The 19106-nt window shown below is 37.3% G+C and overlaps 1 protein-coding gene across 2 annotated transcripts in view; it reads left to right on the top strand.

The window, feature by feature from the left end:
• LOC127454858 (lateral signaling target protein 2 homolog) overlaps positions 1 to 17756 on the top strand; it is a 34119-nt gene extending 16363 nt beyond the window's left edge. For both annotated transcript variants that reach the window (XM_051722338.1, XM_051722336.1), the window contains 7 exons: positions 401 to 1810; positions 2629 to 2721; positions 7212 to 7372; positions 8172 to 8288; positions 8392 to 8493; positions 9565 to 9668; positions 10923 to 17756. In XM_051722338.1, the coding sequence (XP_051578298.1) occupies positions 401 to 1810; positions 2629 to 2721; positions 7212 to 7372; positions 8172 to 8288; positions 8392 to 8493; positions 9565 to 9668; positions 10923 to 11054 (2119 nt within the window). In that variant the 3' untranslated portion in view covers positions 11055 to 17756. The remainder of the gene's footprint in view (positions 1 to 400; positions 1811 to 2628; positions 2722 to 7211; positions 7373 to 8171; positions 8289 to 8391; positions 8494 to 9564; positions 9669 to 10922) is intronic.
• The last annotated feature ends 1350 nt before the right edge of the window (positions 17757 to 19106 follow it).

The following is a 19106-nucleotide window of genomic DNA, read 5'->3' as shown; positions in this document are numbered from 1 at the left end:
ATACATTTTATCGACTGTTGATGATAAAATGTTATACATCATTGTAAAGGAGAAAATCTCAGCTTTCTAATGACACCTAGAGCTTCTAGTCCACTCAGAGGCCGAGATATTTGATGAAACAATGGGGGTGGTGCATGAACTGAAAATTAGACAAAGTCTATAGACGAGCACATCTGTGAAGGCTAAAACAAAATACTTTTTGGCAATTAGTCCACAGTATGTGTAAATGGTGAGTTTTTAAATTTGAGTGTGAAAAATTGCAGATGGCAGCCCAAAAATGCCCCAGAATTGAAGAGGATAAATTGCTGGTTTATAACAGCCTGGGGAATTAAAAATTAAAATCTATTACAAAATCAAAACAGCAGGTTTGTGAATCACATATTTGTGTTCTTCATTTTAGGGACCTTCTGCAGACTCTAACAGCAGAAGAGCTCATGACGCTGGAGCGTAGCCTCTGCATCTCTCAGGAAGGAGAGTTTACTGGAGGTCCCAGCACTTCCACTGAGAGCCAGATAGAGACCCTGGAGAAGGATGATGCAGTACAAGAGGAGGTGGTGGACCTCACACCCTGCGTAACCCAGGAAGAAGACGCTGTATGGAAGGAGGAAGAAGGAGGAAAGAGGCTACAGGAAACCCCTTGTGAAAGCGAAGAGGAGAAGGGCACTGATGAAGACTTGGCTTGCTCCATGCAGTATGATGAAGAAGAGATAGAGCAGCTCAATATAATGGTGCATCAAGTAGGGGATGTAATGTCCATATTGCTTTCCCCTCCGAGTCAGAATCAATCTCCAGCCCACCGGCCTCAACCATATGGAGGAAGCAGTTTGGGGGATTCCAGTGCGGCTTCTAGCACCCATGCGTCTCCTCGGAGGGGTGTACCGGGCTCCTATCATGATGATGATAGAGTGTTCTTTATGGAGGACTTCGAGGCTGGAGGAGTTGTAGGGGAAAGTGTAACTAGCGAGCTTTGCCATGGACAGTTTCCCCTTCCTACCGTATGCCTCCGATCACCTGAGAACTCTAGACCCGCCCCTTTGAGTGATTCATCCTGTAACGGTTGGTTGACAGTCTGCCAGTCAAGCGACTCCACCAATCTTGACTGTCACTCCAAAGGGAACTCTGATCATTTGCCCTTGGTGAACGGCTGGGAAAAGTTGCACGAGGAGGACTGCGTAGAGGCTGCGGAAGAGATCGCCAATCGCAGCGGTGGAATGAAACTATCCGCCACAGTGATTTTTAACCCGCATTCTTCATGCTTGTCCGACTTGGCCGTGGTCTTACCTCAATCAGCGGATGGTTTGGAGCCCGGCGAAGGCGGGGCTTTAGTTGCCACTCAGTGCCTACTTAACTCCTGTGTGTGCTGTGCTGGCGGATGCATCGACAACCATGAGGACGGCGTCACCTTAGAGCCTGCTGGACGGGGCATGTCGCTGGGATTTGATAAACACAAGCTCACCATCACAAGCTCCGTCATCCAATCAGCTGTAGCTGTTGGCAGCCCAGGGAAGGGGGACGGACATTTACCGCTCACCCTGCCTCCTTCCCAGGGCCACCTCACCCCACACTGTCCCATGCAGAACCCAGCAAGAGAGGATGGTGGCAGTCAGGACTGTACCCAATATCCCAGCTGTGAGAAATGTCTGGCAGGATTTCTTCTGGCTCAGAATAATAGAGGCTTGGGACAAGGGGAGAGAGGACCTAGTTGCACCCAACAGGACACGGGATGCCAGACGCAACCCAACACTACAGCAAAAGGGAGATCGGAGGGTTTTGGAAAACAGTCCAAAGAAGAAAATAAAAAGAGCTCTAGGTTTGTTTGTTTTTTGTTAAAGCTTGTATTGCTTTGAGTGAGATTTCCTCTTTTTTTGTTATTATTCTAAAGTAATAGTTCACCCAAAAACTTAGAATTCTGACATTATTTACTCACCCTCATGTTGTTCCAAAAGTGTACTTTCATTTTTTTCTTGAAAGACAAACAATGTTTGCATAGTGTTTTTTTTCCATACAACTGCAGTTCATGGTGACTACCAGCTGTCAAGCTACAAAAATAGCACTATAAAAATGCTATATTCCAAGTCTTTTGAAGCTATACTATTAAGACTAAAAAGGGTATTATTTGTTTACAATTTTCACCTCTGCTGCAGTGTCTCGTAGCCAAACATCATGATGTCAAACCTGTGTAATAGGCGCAAAATTTTATTTGAGAAGTGCAGGAAGGGGAAGATTATCACTGAATAACGACTCAAATTTTGTTCTGTTTCTCACACAAAGCTATTATGGCTTATGTATGGCTTCAGAAAACTTGCAGTATAGTGCATGAGGTGTAGGGACTACTTTAATGCTACTTTTTATAGTGCTTTTTTGTGTGTTTTTGGAGAATAATAACAGCATACTGGCATGGAACAACAATACAGTGAGTAAATAATGACAGAAATTATATTTTTGGGTGAACTATTCTTCTGACAATTTGAATTGGGTTTTCTGATTTCCTTTTTTACTTTTTGTTGCTGTTTTTTTTTTTTTTTGTGTGTGTGTTTGAGTTAATTTTCAAGATTGCCATAGTTTTGAGTTGTTGTTTTTCATTTCAATCTGTTGCCCCCGCATGTTTTGTGGAATGGTGCCCTGCAGTTCTCAGGAGTCCCCCCTCAGTTCTGTACCCAGCAGTGACATTGAGGGTGTATCTGTCACTACATGCAGTTTGTCAAGTTCATACACACCCAGGTAAACACTTTAGGCTAATGTGTTAAGTAGAGCCCAAACGATATGGGATTTTTGAGACCAATACCGATTTTAGAGAGGGAAAATTCACCAATTACCGATATGGTGGCCGATATAGCTCATTTTTGAACTGGAATGAAAACAGACCTTTTCTATGTGGATTGTGCACCGATTTTGCACCGATATGACTATGCAAAGGTCCTCAGAAGGCTGCTTTCTTAAATATTTTTATCAAAGAATATTTGACATTATTATTATTACACATTGTCAACAAATTCTAGAAATGAACTCTGAAAAAATAAAGAATAAATAAAAATACAATTAATAGCTTAATAAATATCAGTACTGTATGTTCAGTATCAGTCAGTTGCTGACCATTTAAATAAAGAATAAATAAAAATACAATAAATAGCTAAATAAACATCAGTATTACTGTTTAGGATCAGTCAAATGCTGACTATATTAATACTGCCTGTCAATTAGGGTCAGGTTGTAAAACAAGAAGCATTTACACCTGCCGAGTCAAGATAAACAGCAGCAGTGGTGTTATACCGTATTCTGCTATACAAATTCAGGGGAAACATTCAACAGTGGAAAACCAGACTTTTAAATATTACATTTTATAAATGCAACGACTGAAATTGTTTGGTTGAAGGGGGTACCAAACCAAATTTCCAGCATTGTGTCTCACCAACTAGGTGACAACATAGCGTGAAATCAACACTCAGTAGACACAATCCACCACCACACCGTTGTCTGCTGAGCTGCAAAAAGATGCTCTGATATTTATCTTTCAATCTGCTGCATTACATTACTGACTGCACAGACAAACTATAGCTGGCTAACAGCAAACACATGTGTTAAACATGGTTGTGACATGGTTGTCAGGGACAGGGTTAACGTTATATTATAACGTTATAGTTATATTGAAAAGGGAAAATGATGGGATCATTGTTTATTAACTTTCCAGTATGTATTTCACAAACTAGTAAGCAACTTACAGAGAAGACACCGCTGAACTCCGCACTGTCTGCAGAGCCACCGTCATCTCAGCTCTTTAAACAATGTTGTCGGAGCGCGCTCTGCTGGTCAAACTACGCAATGACACCAATTCAAGCATTGTTTTCTGCATTATATGTTCTGAAAAAAAGTTTTCGCATATCGGTAAACATATACGCTGATACCGATATATTGGTGAAAGGCTAATATCGGCTGACCGATAAATCGGTCGGGCACTAGTGTTAAGGTAGACTATGTGTGCACTGTTATTACAGGTTATTTTTATTTCTTTATTTACTTTCTACCTCTTATTTGAATGGTGGGTAAAAATCAATCCCCAAAATTTTATCTATGAGTGCAGCAAATATCACACTTTCACACTTTCTGAATTAACTAAATTGTGTGGCATGGTATTACTTCTACACATACAGTGGCAAGAAAAAGTATGTGAAAGTATGTGGAATTACCAGCATTTATGTATAAATTTGTCACAATAATGAACAAGCAAAATCTGTTTAACTAATAACACACAAATACATTTTTTTTTTCTTCTACGTATTGAATACATCATTCAAACATTCACAGTGTAGGTTGGGAAAAGTATGTGAACCCCTAGGCTAATGACATTAACAAAAGCTAATTAGAGTCAGGAGTTGGCAAACCTGGTATCTAATTAATGTAACGAGATTGGAGGTGTGGGTTAGACCTACTTTGACTTATGAAAAGTACTCAAACATTTTGAGTTTGCTATTCACAAGAAGCTTCCGCTGACATGGACCATTCCTCACAAAAAAAGATCTCAGAAGACCTACGATCAAGAATTGTTGCTTTGCATTAAGCTGGAAAGGGTTACAAAATTATCCCGAAGAGCTTAGATATTCATCTGTCCACAGTTAGACAAATTGTCTATAAATGGAGACGATTAAGTACTGTGGCTATTCTCTCTAGAAGTGGCCGTTCAGCCAAGATGAATCAAAGTGCACACTGCAGAATGCTCAATGAGGTAAAAAACAACCCTAAAGTGACTGCTAAAGGCTTGAAGGAATCAGTGGAACTGGTTAAGATCTCTGTTCATGAGTCTACTATACAGAAAACATTAAACAGGCATGTCAGGGTGATTGTAGCCAGCTGAAGCTCAGTAGAAGAAAATGGCTGAGCTGAAGCAGTTCTGTAAGAAAGAATGGTCCAGAATTTCTTCTGAACGCTGTGCAGGTCTAATCCGCAGCTACCGGAGAGGCGTGGTTGAGGTTATTGTTGCCAAACGAGGATCGACCAGTTATTAAATCCAAGGATTCACTTGCTTTTTCAATAGCACTGTGAATGTTAAATGGGATGTGTTCAATAAAGACATTTATTGTCTTACAACTATTTGTGTGATGTTAGCTTAAGCACATTGTGTTTGTTAGAGGCCAAGCACTGAAAGTGCGTAGGCACCAATTGTAATCATTAGTGTTCTTTTTTTTCTTTTTCTTCTTCCGCCATTGAGTCTATGGAAGCCCATAGAACCGTATGCGGGAACGTTGTGATTTGGCATATTTGGCACACAGATAGAGGACAGTCTGAACATTAACTGGAGCAATTTTGGAGTCTCTAACATAAACCCTCTAGCACCACCAACTGCGCAAATTTTCACACGTTTATGCTAATAACTTTTGAACCATAAGTGGTATAATTAAAATTCTTTATTTTTTCCTCTGATTCCTTGGCTCGTTACGAATCGATTGCACCATATGTCGTTATTTTCCGTCTTGAAATTTTTTCATTTTTCGAAAGATTTACTTTTTAGAACTCCTCCTAGACCATTCGTCCGATTTGCACAAAAATGTAATCAGATCATCTTCAGACCAGGCTGACAAAAAGTATTTTTGTTGATTAGTCAAACGTATCTCGAATAACACGCCAACAAATTCGACGTAGAGCACGCCAAATCTCCGCGGCTATATCTCCGCAACGCAATCTGGTGTGTGTTATGACAACCATGACCTGAGGGTACCTGCCCAGTTTCGCCACAGTGTCACCTAGTGGTCACGAGATATGAAAAATGCATATTTTTGCTTATTACTTCTGAACGGTTTCACCTAAAATCATAAATCTGGTCTTGTTAGATTCTGTGCGGGATGCCGAGTCAAATGATACCAAATTTTCCTATGTCGGCCATTTTGGGTGTCGCTCATTTTGAAATTTGATGTAAAATGCTTTATTTTTCAAACACATTGACATATCATTACAAAACTCGTTATGTGTCATTGGCACAATGCCCTGAAAGTACTCAAAATTTTGGGACAGCGCCACCTTCTGGTCAAAAGTTATACCAAATTTTCATAAAATGCTAATAACATTTGATTACTTTGTGCAATTGTCATGAGATCAGTCTTGGTAGATTCCGTGGGTTATGCCAAGTACGTGGATACCAATTATGCCATGATCGATTGAACATCCTGTCCACCATTTTGAAATCCTTTAAAAACCTACTTTTTCTAACTCCTAGAGCATTTGTCAGATTTTAACCAAAATCGAATCAGACCACCTTCAGACCATGCCGACAAAAATGTATGGATTTTGTGTTGATAGACTAAACCGTTTTCGTTTAACACAACAATGAATTTGATGAAACGGTGCCAGAATGTTTTTCAGGCTCTATCTCGGCAACGCTTTGGCGTATTGACATGAAACTTTATATGTGTCATCATGACCGCACCTTGACCACATCATATCAATTTGGTGAGAGCGCCACCTATTGGTCAAAAGTAATAAGCTTTTATGTCCCATTGCAATTGATAATATTCATGGTATTTCAACCATTTTGCTTGACCAGATTGCTTTATTTACTTATTTTTTGCCATTGTTGTGCCTAATAATGGTTGATGTGCTTGGCCCCTTAATTGCTGCTTGCAGCTATATTCTATACTTGTGACTTTGATGAAGATGAGATCACCTTTTATGACCAATAATGCAGAAAACCAGCTTATTCCAAAGAGTTCACATACTTTTTCTTGCCACTATATACTATTCACAATAATAATAAATATCAGTCATTAAAGGTGAAATATGTAATTAATTCAACACCACATAGAATTGCAAAAATAATTTCCCGAACACTTCCCCTGACTTCCTTTGGTTGGACAAAGAGATATTTCTGCCCCAATTTCATCAATGGGTGACGTCAGGCTGGTCAGGATACCTAAACAAATGCCACAGTGTTTACACTTTTGGGGAAACCAGCCCACTAATGGATTATTTATAGTTGTTTTTGCATATTAAGCAGGGATACAAATTTTAAACATGGATAAAATTGCACACGTTACCTTTAAAATATATTGAAAAAGTTTATATATATCTTTTTTTTTTCTTTTTTTTTTTACTTAATTACTTGGTCAAAAATATGTTTTGTTGCTGTTGTTCATTTTGTAAGTTTGAGCAAGAAATATATATATATAATATTATTATTATTATTATTATTGTTAATTTTTCTATCTAATTCTCTTCCCTTTTAGCCCCGTCAGTAGCCTTACCAGCTCGGATATGTCTGAGGATCTGGATCACCAGGAGATTCATGTGGCTTTGCAGGCCGCCAATCTTGCTGCTCACAATAAAATTCGTTTACGTTTCCATAGTAGTAGTGACCTCATTCACCGGCTTTTTGTCTGCATATCAGGTATGTTACCTGATGACATGTGGAAATAATAGTTTACAAAAGCTTTCACAGTGTCACACTCATATTAAAATATGTGCTGAGTTGTCCAGGAAATTGTAAAAATTCAAGTCATCATGGAGCATTCTAGTCACTTGACCAGCACTGCATGTTTTGGATGTCTCCTTTATTTGACCTGAATTTACTAATTTGCTGATTAGTAGAGTACTCCGTGACCTTAACTTGGTGCATCAAATTAGGGAGACATCCAAAATATGAAGTGCTTGACAGGCAATGGTTTGAAAACCTTGTTTTAAAGGACAAAGACTTTTTCTTGTTTGGAACACAAAAGGGATTATTTTGCAGGATATTCAAATTGCGCATGAATCGTATGTACCACTTTTACGGTACTTTTATGATGCTGTTTTGTCCTTTTTGTCTACATTCGTTGTATGGAAAAGAGAAGCATTAACATTCTGCTTTTCCAGTTTTGTTCCACGGAAGACAGAAAATTATACTCGTTAGAGACTACATCAGGGTTTGTAAATGAATGTCCAAATTTTCATATTTGGGTAACTATCCCTTTATGAAGAGTAAATTGTCCAGTTAAAATAACTCTACTGTACACTTCTTGAAGATAAGCATCTTTAACAAAGGCAAAATCAGCTGTTAGCACAAAGGCAAAATAGTTCATTCTGATTAAGAACTAATTATTAAGTTTAAAACATGACTGTCAGATGTGTGTGCTAAATCCACTGTAAAACCTATAAAAACCACCTCTGAATTTCACTGACTGTGGCTGATTCATTTCAAATGTCTGAAGGTGTGGCTGATCAGTTGCAAACCAATTATGCCAGTGATCTGCGGAGCATCTTAAAGACTCTGTTTGAGGTCATGGCTACAAAATCAGAGCAAGGGGACAATGAGAAGCCCAAGAAAAGTCAGTGAAGCACTTTTCTGAATTATACGGATACTCAACTGCATGTTTTATGACTTGACGTCAAAGATCATTGGTTTAATGTCCTGTTTGATATGCACCTCAGGTCCATGTCTGGGCAGTGCAGTACTGGAAGACTGTGCTCTCTGCCAGGAGACAATCTCTTCATCAGAACTCGCTGCCAAAGCCAGAGAGGGACAGTTTGAAGGTTAGTACAGTACAGTACAGTACCTATATACAGTGTATATACACTCACTGAGCACTTTATTAGGAACATTATGGTCCTAATACAGTGCTTGACGTGGTCTTCTGCTGTTGTATCCCATCCACCTCAAGGTTCGACATGTTGTGCATTCTGAGATCCTATTCTGCTCACTACAATTGTACAGAGTGGTTATCTGAGTTACCGTAGCCTTTCTGTCAGCTCAAACCAGTCTGGCCATTCTCCGTTGACCTCTCTCATCAACAAGGCGTTTCTGACCACAGAACTGCCGCTCACTGGATGTTTTTGGCACATTCTGAGTAAACTCTAGAGACGGTTGTGCGTGAAAATCCCAGGAGATCAGCAGTTACAGAAATACTCTACCAGCCCATCTGGCACCAACAATCATGCCACAGTCTAAATAATTTTTTCCCCATTCTGATGGTTAATGTGAACATTTCATTTTGTGCTAACAGGTTGAAGATGATTTTATTTTGGAATACATAAAACAGCCCTATTCCAAAACCTAGTGGGCTGCCTACATAGATAACATTTTAAGGCATCATAGGCACAAATGCTCCAAAAGTTAAGCAACATAAGTTGCTTTTGGCTAAATTCTAAAGGAGTATTCGAGGATGCCAGTAGGCATCTTTCTTGACTGCACTATCCAGTTATATCACATGTTGAATCACTCGAGTTGCATGTCTGCACTCCTATTGGTTGTTGCCACACTCTGCTCAGATTTGTTGCATTAATTGCCAAATAATGTATCACTGAAAATGAATGACTTCCAGGCACTTTTTTGCTGCATCTCATTGTCTGTATTGAGCACCCGTAAAGGTGGCATTACATGTATCCTTCAGAGAGAAGGCAATCCCAGAAAGTTAGCTGGAGAGCTCAGTGGAAAATTTTCATTCAAGATGCGGGTCAAAATGTGGATTCTAAATATAATTCATTCAATATCAAAAAGTAACGATGAAAAATTTAGTCTAGCTAATTAAAAATGGACCGTTTTACCTAATAGCTTTTTTTTTATTTTCTGTTTTTGTTACACTCTCTCTGCTCTTCCCTCATCAGATCCTCCTGAATGGGTTCCAGATGAGGCCTGTAATTCCTGCATTGCATGTAAGGCTCCATTCACAGTCATCAGAAGAAAACATCACTGCAGGAGCTGTGGAAAGGTACGACAGTCCACTCTCAAATACCAATTGTCCGAGAGCTTTCAATCCATAATGTACCTCAGCCATGTGTATGCAGGTATTTGTTCACGAAACTTGTGAGCAAATGTTTTCACACAAAAATTGTGATTTCATGAATAAGTTCACACTTCTATTTTTTTATTATTATTAGAAATTGAATTAAATAAGTCTTAGTTTTGGGTCAGTTAGTTAGAATAACAGGGATAGTTTCTGCATAAAAATGCAGCCGATCATATGTAGTTTAGGCCTGTGTAAAAGGTGTTCATTTTGTTAACTAGTTTTAGGAATGGCTTATTTGTCTTTACTCAGAAATGTTGCTGTACTTTCATTGCACCGATACATGTGAGGTGGTGTGAAAGCCCATATATAGAGATAGTATGGCAGGCACGCTGTCCCTCATTTAAAATAATTTGGATTTATCAATGCAATGTTAGAACAAGTGTACATTTGTAAGAAGCTTTTCTGCATACTTAAAGGGATAGTTCACCCAAAAATTTTATTTCTCACATCCTTTACTCACCCTCATGCCATCCCAGATGTGTATGACATTCTTTCTTCTGCTGAACACAAATGAAGATTTTAGATGAATATTTCAGCTCTGTAGGTCCATACAATGCAAGAGAATGGTGGCCAGAACTTTGAAGGTCCAAAAACAACATAAAGTCAGCATAAAAGTAATCCATATGACTCCAGTGGTTAAATCCATGTCTTCAGAAGTGATATGATATGTGTGGGTGAGAAACAGATCAATATTTAAGTTTTTTTTTTTTTTTTTACTAAAAAGTCTCCTCCCTTCCCAGTAGGTGGCGATATTCACAAAGAATGCAAATCGCCAAAAACAAAAGAATGTGTAAGTGTAGATTTGTAGTAAGTAAAAAAAGGACTTAAATGTCTGTTTCTACCCCAAACTTATTATATCACTTCAGAAGACATGGATTTAACTACTGGAGTCATAATGATTACTTTTTTATGCTGCCTTTATGTGCTTTTTTGATCTTCAAAGTTCTGGCCACCATTCACTTGCATTGTATGGAACAACAGAGCTGAGATATTCTTCTAAAAATGTTTGTGTTCAGCAGAAGAAAGAAAGTCATACACATCTGAGATGGCATGTTGGTGAGTAAATGATGGGAGAATTGTCTTTTTTGGGTGAACTATCCCTTTAAGAACATTTGTGTGCAATTATTAGTGAATAAGACCCAATGAGATTATTGACAAACTCTCAATTTATTGCAGATCTTCTGTTCTCGCTGCTCATCGCACTCAGCACCGTTGCCTAGATACGGTCAGATGAAGCCAGTGAGAGTTTGCACTCACTGCTACATTTTCCACGTAACGCCTTTCTACAGTGACAGGACTGGTATCTGACCACAGTGCTGTCCGCACACCTTACGCACACTCACAATGAGACATAAGCACACTACAATGAGTTTACTGAGGTTTGATAACTCAGTACCCATTAGTGTATGAGACATGCACATCACTTTAACATCATCATCCAAAAAAAGTGTAAATATTATAAAACACTAAATGCAGTTACTTCAAAGCAAGAAAAAGAGTCTTGACCAGAGAACAAACAAAGATGGACTGAATTACAGTTGAGAATGCCTCATAAAGGAAGCACATCATGGAAGAACCCCATTGCTGTGGGATCCAAAGTATTTTTTTAGGGCTTTGCTTTTGAACAATGAGCTTCATGAAACAATTTGCTTTAAGGGAGCATGGAACAAGCTGGCTATTCTGTAAAACAGAAGTGCACCCAAAAACTACACGTACATGGCAAAAATAAAAAAAAAAATCCGGCTTGTTAGAAAGATTTCTTCTGGCAAAGTTCTATGGGCTCAAATTTCCATAGTGAATGTAAACTGAGCACATGAAAAATATGAAAATAATAAAAATGTGACTCATATGAAGACAATGATATTAAAGGGTAGTTCACCCAAAAATGTAAGTTATGTCATCATTTATTCACCCTCATGTTGTTCCAAACCGTTTGACTTTCTTCCATGGAACACAAGACATTTTAGACAGTTTGTTAGTCTGTCACCATTCACTTTCATAGCATCTTTTTTCCATGCAATGAAAGTAAATGGTGACTGAGGCTGACATTTTTAAACTGGTTTGAAATGACATGAGGGTGAGTAAATGACGACAGAATTTTCATTTTTAGTGAACCATCCCTTTAACACTAACTGCACCATCAAGTGATGCTTTCGTGGCACAGTATAGCACAGATCATTGATTTTGGTTTTGTTTTTTTATGTTTTTATATATAAAAATAATGCTGCTTTCTGTAAAACAGAAGTGAGATTTCGGGATTAATTGAATGGCCAAAAAAAAGGTATATGTATATATGATTTTATGTATCTTCCAAAAGAGAAGATTCTCTTATATTCCTAATACCAATGAATGTGCAACATTTGGATGTTCTGTTCTTTTCTTTTTCTCCATTAACTTATACTGAACTGTAAAGTAATTGCCTTTTACAGCAGTGTGGGAGACTTTTGCTTTTCCCTCTGGTACAAAGGAACACTTTAAAGCCCCTACCTCATCCCTTCTGATGACTTCCTGCCCCCTTGCACCTTTTCACACTGCTCCATGTTATTATATTATGTCTACACTACAGGATCACTCATTCATGACTGTTTTCAACACTAATAGGCCTTTCCTTGTCTTTATTTTGCACATTTGATTATTATTATTATTTTTTTTTAATCTTATCCACTGAGATCAATATATAGTGTCCAACCACTACTTTTTGTCTGTAATTGTAAAAGTTAATCTGATTTGAACATGTATGAACAATTACTTGAGCCTTTGAGCTATAAGAAACTCATATGATTATGTAATCAGAGGAACATGGTTTAATGTTGTGTAGCGTTGTTCTTGCGTAGTACCTCAAACTTTGGCTCAACATAAGATAGTTAACCCAAAAATGAAAATTCTGTAATTTGCTTACTCTCATGTCATTCCAAACACATTTGACTTTCTCGAAGATCCATTTGAATTCCGTGGAATACCAAAGTAGAAGTTTAGCAGAATGTCCAAGCTGCTCTCTCCTTACAGTGGAAGTGGATGGGCCCAGGGACTGTCAAGCTCCAAAAAAGGTCCATTAAAGTAGTTCAAACATTATGTGTGCTATATTCCAAGTCTTCGGATGCCATAAGTGTGAGGAACAGACTGAAATTTAAGTGGTTATTCAGTAAAATCTTTCTTGGGCACCAGTCACTTTCATTGAATGGAATGTGTGGACATTCTGCTTTAAACTCTTTTTGTGTTCCGCAGAAAAAAGAACATCATATGTGTTTTGAAAAACTGGAGGGTGAGAGAATCATCAAATTTTCTCTCTTTTTTCACTTTCAACTTCTGTGGCCAGCAAAACATCTGCTTTTATAACACTGTCATGTAATCACCTTACAGACGCCAAAGTGAGGATTGATCATTTTTATAAAAGGGCACAGATTTATAATTAATATCAATTTAAGCAGTTTCTGTATTAATACAAGTCTGAGATTGAACTAATTTAAAAATGTGCTGCAAAACGATTTTTGACCAAACACTACTAGCTGATGCACTTTGTATGACAAATAGTGGAGCATTGAAATGTACTATAGCTGGTAAGCAATGCCACACGTGATGATTTCCTGTGTGTAATGATCTAAAGTTACAGTTTTACAGTGATCTAAAGCCTATTCAACTGTTGGCCCATTTGAAATTTTAGTGGTCCGCATGCTCGTCAGTTGTCTTAGGGGCTGTACACACCGAACGCATTTTGTGTCTGTTTTCTTAATTGTTTTCCTATGTAAACTTGCGCTAGACAGACATCGCGCCACGTCTCAATGTTATTACAGTGTCTCGTGCAAGAGATCCTTTTAGAGGATGCCCTACAAATAATAATTATCCGTCATTTTGAAGAAATTTAAAGATTTAAAGAACTAAAATCAAAGATGACTGACAAGCGTGAGTTCGGAGAAACAGAAAAGTTCTGTTCATTAATTTGGTCAAGAAAACATTCGATTTGAAATGTCAAACGTTAAATCATTGCATCTATAACAATCTTCACTGTTATTGTTCAATAAAATGTTTAGGATCAGTCTGATTTACTCTCTCTGTTATGAACTCAGTTTATTTATTTATTTATTTTGCCCTATTTTAAGAATGCTAGATATAAGTGCAGCACTATGCGATAAGTCACACACAAAGTCAATGGGCATAGCCATGAAGTTTTGGTATTTTTGTGTGCTTAGACTAGGAGATAGTGGGTTTGATGAAATTGCACGCACAAAGCGCTAATGGGCTGGGTCAAGACCAATTTAATTAGGAGGTTCTTTTCCGGCACCGTCTACGTCCTATTATATAGTCCATTCTCTGTCAACAACTAATGATATAAACAAAGACAGCACATTCATAAGAAGTTAGTAGTGTAAATGGATTGTATGCAATGAGTTAAAAGAATAGAAATATGGACTTGTGTTATTTTGTGCATTAAATGTTGAATGGCAGGTATATTTCTATGACCATGACATGCTTTTTTTACATACATAGAAAATGTGGTTCTCGTTAGGTTTTGGATCTACAAAATTATAGATTATAAATAAATCTCTAGTAAATTATAGAGAATGTAAGTATTATTAATTATTTTTATCTACAGACACACAAATCACAGCTAGTATTAAAAGTGATTGTATCGACACGCACTTCACTTCTACCAGTTGCTTTTGATTTTGAAAAATGTAATTAATTTATTAAACCAAAAATATTCCTAAAATCAAATTACACTTCAAACAAAACAAAATTATAATCAAAATAATGAAGTGGTCAAAAAAATCATACCAAATACAAACAATTTTACTCTCTCCAACTTCTTCCACCGGCCCCTTTTGCAGACTATAAAATCCTTCTGTGACAACAGGTGGAAAAATACCAATACAAATTAGATCATAAATACAATTTAAATATAAGCAATAATAATTGAAAAATAAACCATGACCTAAAGATAGTTTAACACAAATCTCATAAATATTTGTTTCATAAAACAGCTACAACAGTGATCGTCATGGACGGAATCTGGAAATGAACTTTACCACCTGCTGGTGGAATCTCCAAACTGCAAATGCAGGAACTGAGTTTAGACTTTTCAATAAAAAAAGATGTGCTTTTGAAACGTCTTGGTGCAGTGAGCTGTTTCTCAGGAAAAAAACCCCACTTCATTTACATACAATATACACCCCCAGTTTACGTGCATATAGATATATTGCATACCCACAGATAGCGCAAACACTCCCACCCACGCCCACTTGCGCTTTGTGCTGGCACGAAAATTATTAAAATATTCTTGCTTGGCCCCCATGCCCTGAAGATGTTTTCCATCTCGCCCACTTGTCGATGAAGTTCAATAGCCCAGATCTAAAGTTTAACACTGCCCCTGATTGCAGATGGTAGTTACTGACTAAATTGTTCTGAGAACTTGCAAGTTGATATGTTCAGTTGACTGAAATAATTTCTACTAATAATTAATTTATTAATAAAACATCCATTATATGTATTTATCTTTATCAGTCAGTAATGAACACATTCCTATTAATCAATACATTTTTATTTTAAATTGACAATTAATTGTCCAATGATAGCTGGCTATTGAGCTGTTTTTTTTTAATTGCATACAGTTCCAGTACTGGCCCATACTGAGCTACCCACTCTGTCAAATAATTTGTTGCCCGGGCCACAAAAAACAGGTTTCTAGGACAGTGTAGGTCTCATGTGTTTGCATGCATCCTCTAAAGTAACATTTATTAAGTTGACCAGGTAGACTAGCAATAATGTAAGAGTTACATCATGGTTAAGGCAGCTTATACTGCTTGTTGATTGATTCTAGTTGATACTTCTTTCTGATTATTGATAATAGTTTATACCTCATTACATTTTACAAAAAAATGTCCAAATCTGTCCTGATATCTTGTATTCTCTCTCATCACATTGATAGGTTCACAAGAAATTCACAAAAGCGTCTGTAAAACAAAATGTACCACAGTCTAATATTTGTGGAATATTACAATGTGTAAGAAACAAATTCATCAAATTTATTAAGTTAACCAAATGACAAACTTCTACTTTTTTGTTTAATGTTTGTATATAGTTTTTTTCTGTACCTTTTGCATTCTCTTGTTGAAGAGGTTATTTGATTTTGGCATTACTTTTCATACATGTTTAAAGATATAGATTGTTAAATGCCCTTTACATTTTCTTTATGAACCATTAAAGGGATAGTTCACCCAAAAATGAAAATACTTTCATCATTTACTCACCCTCATGCCATCACACATGTGTGACGTTTTTTCTTCTGCAGAACAAAAACAAAGATTTTTTTGAAGAAAATTGCAGCTCTGTAGGTCCCTACAATACAAGTGAATGGTGCCCAAACTTTGAATCTTCAAAAATCACATAAAGGCAGAATAGAAGTAATCCATACGACTCCAGTGGTTAAATCCATATCTTCAGAAGTGATATGATAGGTGTGCATCAGAAACAGATCAATATTTAAGTCCTTTTTTTACTATTAATCTCCACCTTTGACCAGCCTGAACAGTAGGTGGCGATATGCACAAAGAATGCAAATCACCAAAAAACAAAAGAAGAATGTGAAAGTGGAGATTTATGGTAAAAAAATTAAAAAGGCTTAAATATTGATCTGTTTCTCACCCACATCTGTTATATAACTTCTGAAGACATGGATTTAACCGCTGGAGTCATATTGATTACTTTAATGCTGACTTTGTTCTTTTTGAAGATTCAAAGTTCTGGTCACCATTCACTTGCATTGTGGGGACCTACAGAGCTGAGGTATTCTTCTAAAGATTTCTAGAACAATATCTCAGCTCTGTAGGTCCCCACGATGCAAGTTAACGTTTGTGTTCTGCAGAAGAAAAAAGTAATGCACATCTGGGATGGCATGAGGGTGAGTAAATGATGAGAGAATTTTCATTTTTGAGAGAAGTACCCCTTAAAATAGCTGGTTATTGCTTTATTTTGTTACATTGGCATTCTCTGTAGTCACCTTTTTCCCCAAAAAACAGTGCAGTTCAATCAGTTATAAATTCATATGCATTAAGAAGATGATCAAATTCTCTTCAGATTTACATCAGCTTTAAGAGTACCTGGCTGCCCTATCCTACTGAAGTTTTTCTTAAGTATTGTGATCCTGTCCATGAGACCTGTTTTTTGTTTTTTTTAACTTGTCTTGAGATTCTTCAGTATAATTATTCATTGTAATGATGCATCAGTACGGCTTAAAAGTACATTTACCTGCATATAATTCAGACACTTATAGTCCGCTGATTATAGAACCTTCAGGATTTGGATAGACAACAGACAATGGAATTAATTTGCAGTTGCACACTGCACAACTAACATACTGCTCATACTTTAACTCATTACGTTTTAAAGCATTAGGATTCCTTATCGGCAAATACCATGGTCTTCTATACAGGTTTTATTCGTATTTAGTGATGTGATCAAGTATACATTTGCCTGAAGGATCAATTTGATAATTTTTCTTGTTGCTTCCTGTTTTGATGTCATGACTGTTCCTCAGGAATGGCTTGATTGTACGTTGGCATGATACTGAGTAATTGATTTTACAGCTATTCTCTGAATGTATTTTGATTGGAAGTGAGATGGTGTGGGACGGGGAATCAGCCAAAAACCGATCACTTCCTCAGATCGCAGGTTCAATGTCTACAGATTCAACTTCAAACCTGTCATGTGATTAGCTCACTTTCTGATTTTTACCCTTTTCCTATCCTTCATTAATGTTTTTTTGTTTTGTTTTTTTCTTTTTCTTTATTAATTAAAAATAAGATTAGTCTTTAAAATTATACGAATGTTTTATTTTACAGAGAGCAAAAATAATGAAATGTATAAAATTACTTTTTCTGTATAAAGAGAATCACAGTAAGATAATTTACACTATTTATTCAAAGCTTGTTTTTATTTTGTAATGGCTGGTTCAGTCTAATAAGATGTAAAGAAGAACTTTTCAAAGTCTACTAAGTATTTATGTCATGCAATGAAAGTAATAAATGAGTTTTTATCTTTACATAACTGGCAGTGTCTCCTAAATTTTATTTTCAGGGTTGCATGTTCATGGACGGCATGGAAATATCAGGATGTTTTAAAATGGTGTTTTCCATGCCTGGAAATTAATATTAATAACACCTTTAAAAATGGGAAATTTCTAGTAAATAATTTTTCTTCTAGTTAAGCTCTGCTCTAACTAGAAACTATTCTGTTTAACTATTTAATCAGCTATATATTGTTCTTATGAAGAGGAAAACGTGTAGCCAAAATTACATCTGATTTGTGCACAAATCATTCCTTTTGAGTCGGTTCTTTTCAACAAATTGGTCAAACTGATTCACAAATTGGTCTGATTCATTAGTGAATTGGTCTGAAATTGAATGATCAAAATCTTTAATTATAAACAACTGTAAAGGACATGGGAAAGTCATGGAAATACATTGATTAAAATGGGTGGGAACGTCTTGAGGGAACGAGACATTGCGTTTGCTAATGCATATGGGAGTGTCCTTCCACACAACCTAGTTGAAACCTCTCTACAATAACGGCAATATTCTAATATTGGCAATGGTGTTTGAGCCCCGCCCTTTTAGGTGCGAAGCTGTCCTCTATAAAACAGGTACGCAAACACCATTCCTCAGAATTTTCTGACTGAGGGACAAGGAGCGCTTCGCTCACACCTCAAAAGAACTCTGAGTCTTTAGTGAGGCCAGCGTTCGCGATGTCTCGTTCCCTTCGTCTCAGGGAACCGAGGTTACGTACATAACCGAGACGTTCCCTTAGGACTCAGTACACTTGACATTGCATTTGCTAACGCATATGGGGAATAGAATCCCATCACACTGCACTACACGACATAACCTTCCAGAGAGTAAACATGATGCCGCAGGAAGGCGACCAACATGAGTATGCCACAAGTGAGTGACCCTCATGTTGGGCCAGGAGGGGAGCACTCAGAATGAATATATGAACTATAGTCATATAGTATGAATTAACCCATTCATGAACCCAGTTGGGAGTTTATTTATAATGAATGTGCTTGTGACTTTATGGTAAATTACAATGGCCTGAATGATGGGGTGCCCGTACTTAAAGGGAGTGGCATAAGTATATGTTTGGCAAACGAAATAAGAAATGAAGAGAGAGACGTTACTTCTAGGCTGTAAAACCTTGCGAATGTGTTTTGAGAAGACCATCCTGCTGAAAAACATACAGTTGAACGCATTCTGTCTCCTAGAGATGAACGTAGTTTGGTGCAAAAAGTGTAAATCAATCCCAGAACAACAGCAAAGGACCTTGTGAAGATGCTGGAGGAAACAGGTAGACTATATATAGGTAGTATCT

This window comes from Myxocyprinus asiaticus, chromosome 17 (genome assembly GCF_019703515.2).
Source record: "Myxocyprinus asiaticus isolate MX2 ecotype Aquarium Trade chromosome 17, UBuf_Myxa_2, whole genome shotgun sequence".
Taxonomy (NCBI): domain Eukaryota; kingdom Metazoa; phylum Chordata; class Actinopteri; order Cypriniformes; family Catostomidae; genus Myxocyprinus; species Myxocyprinus asiaticus.
This window is presented reverse-complemented; position numbering and strand designations above follow the sequence as displayed.